General features: G+C 37.3%; 1 protein-coding gene across 2 annotated transcripts in view; it reads right to left on the reverse strand.

The window, feature by feature from the left end:
- LOC139940932 (dedicator of cytokinesis protein 1-like) overlaps positions 1-11,521 on the reverse strand; it is a 74,855-nt gene extending 63,334 nt beyond the window's left edge. For both annotated transcript variants that reach the window (XM_071937334.1, XM_071937333.1), the window contains exons 1-3: positions 11,464-11,521; positions 6,663-6,778; positions 3,741-3,824 (exon numbers count right to left, since the gene is read on the reverse strand). In XM_071937334.1, coding sequence (XP_071793435.1) covers positions 3,741-3,824; positions 6,663-6,705 — 127 coding nt within the window. In that variant the 5' untranslated portion in view covers positions 6,706-6,778; positions 11,464-11,521. The remainder of the gene's footprint in view (positions 1-3,740; positions 3,825-6,662; positions 6,779-11,463) is intronic.
- Between the last annotated feature and the right edge of the window lie 217 nt (positions 11,522-11,738).

The raw sequence follows: 11,738 nt of genomic DNA on the forward strand, positions 1-11,738 counted from the left end.
CGCCCACTTGCCTACAGGAAACCTTGATTCACCATGTTCACTATCAGGAAACCTTCCTTCACTATCCTCATCTCAATGGTAATCCAACACGCAATAAAAAAAACTTGTACCCTGGCCAAGTGTAAAAGCAACTGTTATTTGAGCCTATTTAAGTCCTCAATCACTCGCGAATCAGAAAGACTTCAGAGGATTAGGGTTGTTAAGCAAAACACTTTAAACTAGGGATTGCCTTCCATGACCTGCCGTCGATTTCACCAAACTCATCCTAACTTAGGATTAATCCAGAGGGCTTAGGACGAGTTAAGTTCCGTATCCTTATACAATAGGACACAATGTGCCTGTCCTAAGTTAAGACGGGTTACCCGTCCTAACTCGAGATAGGATTAATCCTAGCGTTTCGTGAAATTGGCTGCAGGTCTACCGTGCCCATCAAAATACTACAGAAACCACTGAAACATGTCAGATTTCTTTTAGTGAGAAAGGCCCGTTGTATGGTCACTAGGAAATGGCCTTGCCCCATCAAGAGTCAAGTACCAGACCTGTTAATAAAAAGCCAGGTAGGCTAACATCCTGTAAATTTCTGTTTTATAAAAACTATACTGTACATTCCCATTACCGATTACTGTGCATGACACATGTTGGCCTACTGTGCATTTACATGTACACATGTGTTTATTCTTCTCGTCTGACAAGCACAAACAAATGTCAAGCTGCAGGGCGCAATTGTTCAAAATGGGTACCTTTATTACATTCTAGGTTAACCATCAAGTCTTTGTTTTGGATCGCAAAAGAAAATATTTTTTATGCATTATTTATTTTTTGAAATATTTAATTTGTGCACAGCCTTTATTTCAAAAGGAGAAAATTGTGTTAAACTAATTGCAAACAGGATACACATCCTACCTGACATAGCTAGCATCTGAACATAGACTTAATGAACCAAAAGCTACATGACTAATACATGTACATTGATGTATGTACCAACATGTACAGTATTGTATTATTGTGTAGTAATGTCCATGTATGAGTTCATGCCACCATGGCATTAGATGGCAATATGAGTAATGAAAGAGTGTATTGTTCATATTGATATTGCTTAGAAAACCATCTGCCTAAAAAGTAACTGGCTTACTGCAAACATGTGCATAAACAATTTAAAATTTGCAAAATACATGTAAGAGCCATTAAACAATGTCTCATGGACAATCAGTGAATCACTCTACCAAAGATTTGAATAACATGTACTGTGCGTACAGGCAAGCTGGACACTTTTGATAATAGTCAAAGACCAGTCTTCTCACTGTATCTCAACATGCATACAAAAACAAACCTGGGAAATTTTGGACTCAATTGATCTTCGAAGTTGCAAGAGAATAAGTGAAGAAAAAACACCCTTGTCACACAAGTTGTGTGCTTTCAGTTGCCTTGTATTTGAGACCTCAGCTGAGGTCTCTTATTCCATTCAAATATTTTATGGAGAAATTAATTCTTTCTCAAACCTATGTTACTTCAGAGAAATCTGTTTCGCACAATGTTTTATACATGCACATGTACTATCAACAGCTCTACTTTGCTCGTTTCCAACTCGATTTTTATGATAACAATTTTTTGGAGTAATTATCAATAGTGTCCAGTGGCTTTAAACAACAGACAACAAAAAGCCCAACACATCTTACATGTACATGTAGATGACAACACTGTATGATCTGTAGGTTGGACCGTTGGAATAGTGTGTATAATGATGGAAAAGAAATAAATTAGTTTGTAAGTATACAGTAATACACAAGACAACCGTGTAATAATCTCATCAATAAAGAAGTGGTAATTCTGAGGCAAAACAGAGGTGAGACACAACTGTAAGTGTTGTGGTCAAGTACTTTTACATAAGTCGAGTATCAAGTACTTCGAGTACCAGGGTGGCCGAGAAGTACTTGAGTAAGAGTACTTGGACCATCAAGTATGAGTGCAAGCGTCTGAGTATTCCGATATCCGAGTACAGAGTCCAATCAGCCAAGTACCAAGTACTTGGGCCTCCAAGTACCAAGCAGAGTATGAGATGCGTAATTATACAATGTAGGTTAAGGCCTACATGTAGATCGTGCTATCAAAGTGGCCATCTTGTAGGGCAGGCCCTATGCGCGTCTTAACGTGTACATCAATGAAGCACGCAGCACACAGGACTCATGGTTTGATTTCTATGGCACACACACACACAGGTACAGTACACGCCCACACTCACAGATGCAACGTTGTACATGTAGGGCAGGTATTTGAATGGTGACATCATATTCGATGTGGTCTATTTGAGTACTTTATTAAAAAATCTGCAAAATGAGGTATCATTTTGGTTTTACTAATTTCTAGATGACACTGTATGCTTTGGGGTTGTGGTTTTGTTTTTGTTTTTTGCCTAACATCACCAAGGCAGAACGGCTACCTAAGGTGAGGGCTACACTTTACTATTTTGGGATGTAGAGCCAAATCAGCTGTCACCAAGGGCACGCTGCCGCCTCTGGGGCTGAACAGAGGTGGCATCCACTAGGCTTGTTACATACATGTGTACACTGTACAACAGTAAGTGCCTTGCTCAAGTGTCTTGCTCAAGTGTCATGACCAGGACTCAAACCCACACTCTGCTGCTGACAACACCAGAGCTTGAGTCAGGTTAAACTAGTGCACTCAGCCATGACATGCCAAAAAAGATAACTTCAGCTTTAAAAAGGTTAAATCATCATTTAAAAAAAAAAAATTGTACATCAAAGAAAAATTTAAATTTTGTCTCTCATATTCCTTGAATAGCAATGGCCATACAGGTACATGTACAGTATGTGCAAGTACTTAAAATCAAGTCCAAGTACGTTTTCAGTTGAGTGTCAACTACATGACATTTTTTTTGTACAGGTTAAGTCGAGTCTCCAGTATGGACTTTGAGTTCATGTACTTTGCTAGTGGAGTACGAGTACCATAAATATGGTACTCGAGTCGTATGACACAAGTAAGTCTCAGTTTTGATGATAAATAATGTGTTTTTATAAATAATGAATTAGTGTACTTGATGGAACCCCACTTGGACACCGTCGCAGAGTTGGAAGACCAAAACCTTCGCTGGATCGACGGCCTCACCAGGTGGACTGGCCTCAGCGTGGCTGAACTAACTGCGCAACCATACATCGACGCACAATCACCCCTGCACAAGCCACACAAACCAGGAGAAGTGGACGATTGTTGTGCAACAGGCAGTAGCCTACATGTATGACGATTGATGATGATGATGGTGTACTGGAGAGAGTTGCAAGATGAAGGGACCTGTTTTCTGTGGTCACATGCTTGCTGAACATAATTTTCAGTCCAAAGCAGTCTATTCTGGCACCCTTTGTGTGCTGGGTGGGATTATTTTTTTGGACTGAAAATGGCTTCTAATGACAAGTTGTCGCCACTCTCTCAATACACATCTCAGACCTGTTCAATTTAGAACAAACACTGGGCAATCTCGGTGGTCTAGTTGGTAAGACACTGCTCTAGAATTGCAAAGGTCGTAGGTTCCAATCCCACCCGAGTAATATGCCTGCGATTTGTTTTCACAGATCTCCGGAAAGTATTGAATATACAGTGCTAACACACATAGGTGTGGGTAAAAACCAAAATGAATATTCTTTATCCCCGACGCAAACCTAACACCTATTAAAACAAACAGTTTAAATATTGCCCTCCCTCAAATAGAGCGCCCTCTCTTGACTTACCTGAGCATTCCTCCAGTATCTGGACAGTATCGCCGACGCTCAATTTTAGCTCGAAGGAGTTGATGCCCTCAAAATTATAAATAGCTGCAAGGAAGGAAAAGACAACCAACCAAAAACATGAGTCAAACATGTTCCTTTTTATAATAGTAATTAGGGTAATTAGGGTCACATCTAATTATAAAATTTAAAAATTAATAAACTTCACCAAATTTAAAGATTTAAAACTTCACCAAGTTTTCATTTTACATGTACTGCACATTTAATTGTACCATCTCTTTTTAGGAAAATTGTAGCTCTGTCAACACAATGCACAATGTATCTTTTTAAACGGACTACCAAGTTTTTATGTTTTGCAGTTGCACATCCATCAAAAGACCTTCATCACACTGCAGCCGTCTATAAATGTTAGATTCCCTACATGTGTGTACATACACACTGTAATAACAGGTTGAACTCACAATTCTTTAAAAGGAACCAGCCTATTTTCTTTCCAGCCGTAGGCCGTGTCCGAAACAATGACTTCGGCTAGATCAGCGCATCTGCCAATGTTGAAGAATAGGCTGACGTGCGCAATCTAGCCGTAGCTGTAGCCGAACTCGCCATTTCAGGCATGTACATGTACATCAAATTTCAGTTCCATTGGCTGATTGGATTGAATGGAATTGAAAAACAATATGGCTGCTCCATGATGACAGTTTATTTTGGGTGATGTTGGCAAGACTATCATGCTTTGGTTGTTGACTTTAAACTAGGCATAACATGAAACTTTATGATATTGTGTTCAAATTACCAAAGAGAAGAATGCTGCCCAATTTCATACTTGACGAGAAGTTAACCTTAATCATCTTTTACAAATGTTCCCGCAAAACTTTCCACTTGCTGACTTGCATACTTAGATGCCACAATTCACTATTTACAACATTTAAACATCTATTACATGTAGGCCTAAACACAGCAAACAGGCTTTTAAAAGAGGACTGTACGAATGTTGCTCACTTTTTATAACACTCGACGGTTAACACACTTTTTCTAAAATGTTCACAGCTCCCTTTAAAAAAAGTACTCATGACAGGTTTCTGCTGTCATAATTCTCAAACAGGAAACTTCCAGTTTGTAATTGAGGATGTTGAGGATATTAAAACGTGTTAAAGGTAAATTTGTTAAATGTTGTCTCCTAAATGGTCGAAGGCCAACCATAGATGAGTGTGGTAAGGGCTCCAGACAGAATGCCAGCTAGTGGCTTACCACAAAAACATTGCTTAGCTGAAACAGCTCACCAGTTTAAGTACATGTATGCACTTGAAATATTGTGTTTGTGACTAGTGTCCTCCCCCCTTTGCAAAGCAGATTCTATTGTCTGGCCTTGAACTGCACCTGAGTGTGACCACTATGTTTATCTCCATTGTAAGCCCAGTGCCAAATGAACTACTACTGTACACTGTGCACACACATATCGGTAGAAAAGAAAACAACTGAAGTGAATGGAAGTGCATTGTCAAATAATTGGCCTTTGTGAAGTTGTACTTATGTATCAGTGGCTCTTGAAAGTCAACTATGAAGATACAAACATGTCTGGATCTGTACACAGACATTTAACAACAATTATGAAAATAACAGCAGCACATTTTCGAAGTGTACACACAACAATGTTGCAAAACAACAGGTTTTTCAAAGTATATCACTGATGTTGTGTCCACTGTACTTTTTGCCATTATTTATTAATCTGTTGTCTTACATGTATCTAATTATTATTCTGATTTTTCTCATACAGTAAATGGCAAGAAACGCAAATTTACTATCAAACTGATGGTAACCAAAGATAATATTTGACAGGGTGCAACTTTAAAGCCATTGGACCCTTTCGGTACAGAAAAAAAAAAAAATTCACAGATTTACAAATAATTTACAGGGTTTACAGAAGGTAATGGTGAAAGACTTCTCTTGAAATATTAGTCCATGAAATGCTTTACTTTTTGAGAAAACGGTAAAACAATATAAATTCCCGTTAACGAGAATTACGGATTTGTTATAAACATATGTCATGACACGGCGAAACGCGCGAAAACAGGTCGGAGTGGGTTTTCCTGTTATTTTCTCCCGACTCCGATGTCCGATTGAGCCTAAATTTCCACAGGATTGTTATTTTATATATAAGTTGTGATACACGAAGTGTGGGACTTGGACAATACTGTTTACCGAAAGTGTATAATGGCTTTAAAACACATGCCGAGGAAAGTGTTTTTAAAACACATTAAAATATAAAATGTAATTGTATACTTTTTTGTGAAGTACAATGTACACAAGGCTTTAAAAAATATAGGAAGAAAAGAAACAAATAACACAATTTTTAAAAAGATTGTCATTGCTTTTTCAGTATCCCCTACACGAATGTAAAGGACAGTCGTAGTCCTGGGATCAAATATCTTTCTCAAAAATACAGTAGGGTAGAAACAGTACCGCTGGACTGTGAGCACAATTCAATGCTTACTACATTGTAGGCCTACTACATGTATGCCACAATTCTGCCCCACTAAGTAATATAGGCCTACTACCGCATCTGAATAGCGAATACAGTGGTCTGCTGGTCTTGGTCAAATACTACAGTTGGAACTTCTTGACAACCAGTCAAAATGCTCTCCAGATGGTCCATCTGGTCCATCTGTATTAAAAAGCATCCCTATTTTAAAATTAATATGGACCAGTAAAAAAGATGATGTTCAAAAGCTGATCTAAGCCAACTGGTCCAGCCGGCCAAAAAAACTTAAAAGGTCAAGGGCAAGCCACTGGACATTGTGTACAAAATTTATTTTGCCACTGTTTTGGCCTTGGTGCCCGTTCAAAATATTACCTAAGATTTTGCAGTACAGGTGCATCGGGAGAAAAATATAACTTGCCCTCTGAAATTCCATGATCTGAACTTACCTACGGCATATTTAGCCTCAACAGTTGGCACCCAGCCCGTCATATTCAATGTTCCCGACAACACGCCAATGACGAAGGCTTACATCATCTGCATTTTTACATAGGTTTGATGAGCTCTGTTCAGAAGAAAACAAAATCAAGGAGTTGGTAGGAATTATGAAAAATAGTGTTGCTTTGAATGACAAAATGAGATGTAAAAATCTGCTCAGTTCTACTTTCAAGACTTTCATGCTAAAGTCTTGCAAAAACCTTGTGTCACAAACGACCTAAACCAATTCTGATGCACAAAAACAGAGAACAAAAAGTTTCAACATGTTAATTTCAGTACAGGAAACATGTACTTCCAGTTATTTCAATACCTTTTTGCGTATTAGTGTCACAAAGTCAAAGTGAAAAACAATTAAACATCAAAACACATTTAATTATGTTGGACACATTTTTTGTATGTTGGACAAAATGCAAACCACATCCATCCTCCAAATCAACAACTGGTCCAAACAAAACTCCACAAAAATCTGTCAACAGATTGCAGTGGTAACGTAACTGCCAATTGAGTGCGCCCTCTATAGTTTTCCAAGGATAAATCATTTTCGCAGCACATATCAAGGGAAAACATTAAACAAGTTTTGGTCCTAATGCAGCGAAGTAGCATAGATTTTGAGAAAGAGATAATTTCTCACTAAAATAATAAAATACTTGTAGCCAGAAGTCTTTTATTCCTATCTGAAAGCAGACAAATTCGTCCAACAAGGGTGTTTTTTCTCTCATCATTTTCTCGCAACTTTGATGACCAATTTAGCTCAAATTTTCACAGGCTTGTTATTTTATGCATTAGGCCTAAATGATGGGATACACCAAGTGAGAAGACTGGTCTTTCACAATTAACAAACGTGTACCTTCCCTTTAAAGGTTCCAGGAAATGCCTTGTGCGCAACTGAGTTGAGGGCAGGATAAGTTTTTAGTTTACCCTTTTTTTCTTTAAATGGGGTCTCCTGTAGGACACTCTACAGTACCGGTACACATGCTAGCCATGTACATGTACATGTACGTATGACAATGCTTTGTTTTCAGAATACAAAAATGCTGATAAATGTTGACTCATCTGAATTGATCCGTTTCAACCTGACAACATCCCTTTACGAATGCTTTCTTTGACTAATCTTTTTAAAAATAGGCGTTCCAACTTTCTGATTCATAAAATAATCATTTTTTAACATCAATCTGAACAATACAAATCATTTTAATGATAGCTCATAATACAAAAATAAGAAAATATATTAATTCTACCAGCAGTCAGTCAGAAAAGCCCTTTTTCACATTTGAGCGAACCATAAAAGTTTTCAGTTGAAAATATGTGGGCATAAAACTTTCAGTTGAAAATATGTAGACATAATAGTTTTCAGTTGAAAACATGTAGGCGAGTTCATTTTGTCATGGTTGGTTAGTCCTCGTGCCTCATCCAATTTTTATTTCAACTATTACTCCTTGTCAAAATAGCAACCCTGAACTAAATGTCTTATGGACCATAAACTAACAAACAAAACACTGCATAAATAACATCAAAAACAACTTCAAGTATCATGTACGCCCCCTTGTTGTGTTGTCCTTATGATTTGTTTGTTTGTCATGTTGGTTGCTAACCAGAACTACATGTATAAGTAAGTTTAAATGTTTACATGTAATGTCAGGCATCCTAATACACAATTTGTACACGTACGGATTGAGGCAGTCAGGCATCATACACAACTCATAGGCCCTATGGGTTTTGATTTTGGAGTACTACTATCGTGGCAGGAGTAGTCTTTCACAAATTTGTTTCTGTTAGTTGTTTTAGGGGATTTATTTTTCTCGAAAAATGTGTTCATGACAAATTTGCGTGCAACTCAAAATGTTGATTTTAAAAACTACACATTTTACAGTTACTTTATTCAACCGGCCGGTTGAAAACAAGTTAGGGGAATTCCCTGAATGGATTTTTCTCTGTCTGTGGTGCAGAACAAGTTTAAAACTGACACTTTGTAAACTTTCAAATACACCAATGGACCAGTAGCACACTGTATTTTTGTTCCATGTAGAGTAATGTTTTCCCAGTAAAGTGTATACTTTTTGATAAAAATCAGCAAATTAAACAAACGCAAGAAGACAAAAAAAAAAAAAATACAAAAAATGTGAAGGAATATGGCACTTCCTGATGCCATGTACTGTTGATAAAGTAAACACTGCACCAACTAAGGCATAGACTGTATTGTAGATTTGTTTTTACCAAACACAAGCCCTGCTGACAGAGTAGTCACCCCAAATAGCTCTCTTTGAATGCACAGTGGTTATGATTTAAAAGAAATTTGTACATAATGTATTAATTTTGTAGGTCAAACGTACATGTTCAGGGAATTCAGTTCTTGACGCAGAAACAGAAAATTGCCTTTATGGGCCAAACGACAAGTCATTATTGACAATTTCCTTCATGATTTCTCCAGTAATTAATTGACCCTTTAAACTTCCTCATCCGCTGCTGTGTATTTGGTTCACGATGTGAATGTCAGTCTTTTATAAATTGTATACAAAATCAACTATCACTCAGTTTGTCTACATGTACACCTACACAGTATGGGTGGGTGGCTGTTGTTGTTATTGGTGTTTTTTTTTTCTTTGTTTGTTTGTTTGTTTAATAGTTGTTTGATTCTTGTTTGTTTGCTTGTTTGTAATGTTTATTGTTTGATTGTTTGTTTATTTTGGCTGTTTAGTACAGTCAGATGTGAGGGAATATTGAAATTTAAGAAAGTCCTTTTTTTTTATGATAGACTACATTCTCACCAGCTTCAGAAAACTCCAGTAAATAATTTACAAATAATGAGCCGTGTTACATCTAGAGAGTCTGATCAAAGAGGTCCTTTCTCTACATATTTTATATAAAAAAAGGGAAAGGTAGAAGTAGTACTTTAAAGCCATTGGACCCTTTCGGTACATGGAAAGAAAAAAAAAGTTTACAGATTTACAAATAATTTACAGGGTTTACAGAAGGTAATGGTGAAAAACTTCTCTTGAAATATTAGTCCATGAAATGCTTTACTTTTTGAGAAAACGGTAAAACAATATAAATTCTCGTTAGCGAGAATTACGGATTTGTTATTTTAACACATGTCATGACACGGCGAAACGCGCGAAAACAGGAGTGGGTTTTTCCGTTATTTTCTCCCGACTCCGATGTCCGATTGAGCCTAAATTTCCACAGGATTGTTATTTATAAGTTGTGATACACGAAGTGTGGGACTTGGACAATACTGTTTACCGAAAGTGTATAATGGCTTTAAGACTTTAGAAACTCATTACGTTTAAAACAAAACTACTCATGCTTATATGATTGTTCGTACATTTGTAACCACCTCTCGGATGATGCTTTCAACAAAGACAATGTCAAATGGTTTACGTTCTGTTCTGTCAGGTATCTTGTGCTGAACTGACTAAGTGATCCTGGGTGGCTTTGATGCAACTTACACACAGCCATGGGTAGTGTTTGCATATAGATTCCCTACAGGAGATCACTTAAAGACAGTGGACACTATTGGTAATTGTCAAAGACTAGGCTTCACAGTTGGTGTATCTCAACATATGCATAAAATAACAAACCTGTGAAAATTTGAGCTCAATCGGTCATCAAAGTTGCGAGATAATAATGAAAGAAGAAAACACCCTTGTCACACGAAGTTGTGTGCGTTTAGATGGTTGATTTCGAGACCTCAAGTTCTAAACTTGAGGTCTTGAAATCAAATTCATGGAAAATTACTTCTATCTCGAAAACTACTCCACTTCAGAGGGAGCCGTTTCTCACAATTTTGTATACTGCCAACCTCTCCCCATTACTCTTTACCAAGTGAGGTTTAATGCTAATAATTATTTTGAGTAATTACCAATAGTGTCCACTGCCTTTAATTTGGTCTGTTTGCAGGCTGGTTTATTTAGTCGGTCGCCGAAGATTGTGCGATGGAAATATTGATGCGCAGTATAAAAAAAACACTTCATTATAATGAATAAAAACTGTTCTATACAATGTGTACATGCAGACAATATTTTACCTCGATGCCAAGATTAACACCACTAAACAGCTGTAACAAGAGCAATTAATGAACTGGCTTGTTAAAAAAAAAATGTAAATGACAACTAGTTTCAATTGGCCAGGAGGTCGTAGTACAATTAATTATTGCCTTTTTTACTTGTTAACAACATTTTTATGAGGGGTACACCATGTATATTAACTTGTAATTGGGGATAGTATTGTCACTATGTTAGGGCACGTAGTAGTAGAAATAATCAAATCAATAAAGAAATGTGTTGTTTACTGTCCAACAAGTTCCAATGATAAAACATGTGAAAACAAATGTGGACAATTATTTAATGTGTTAAACAATTGAACAATGTATGAGGAAAACAATGAAAACATGCCATTCTATAATTCATGTAAAACAGTGAAAGGTTTGCCACACTTTTGTGTAACTATCTCCACTTCCGCACTTGGGCAAGTAGCAGTCAGACTTCAAAGCATTATGCCGCACACAACCAGCAACACACAAAAGTCAGTGTGTTGTCTGCACAAAAACACATGTATGCATCACTGATGATGCATAGCCACAAATATGCACTGTGCACCGAGAACACAACTTGTACGAACGGCAAAACATTTTACAAAAATTCACCTTCCTAGCAACACATACCTCTCAAACCAAGCATACAACTAAAAAACTGTTCCAAAATGTTGCCTACTAAATCTCAAAGACAGAATATGAACGTTGAGGGATATATTTACCGAATTGTTACGTGTTTGAAGGGAGTCTTCTATCTTTCTTCATCGTAGTCATCATGGCCTAATCTTTGATCGGGTACCCGACTCGACATTGTTGAGTAAAACGCGGCAGGTGATAAGGATCGATTACCAGACTAGTGTCATGCCCTAGCCCCTATTCGTCATTTTTTCAATACCGAACAAGTAGTTGGCGTTTACTTGCTAATCGCGGTGTGTTTGCACCAATTACGGTATTAAATTTCATAAACTCGGTTGTGGGGTTGTCCCAATCTATGGAA

Source organism: Asterias amurensis, chromosome 8 (genome assembly GCF_032118995.1).
Source record: "Asterias amurensis chromosome 8, ASM3211899v1".
Lineage (NCBI taxonomy): Eukaryota > Metazoa > Echinodermata > Asteroidea > Forcipulatida > Asteriidae > Asterias > Asterias amurensis.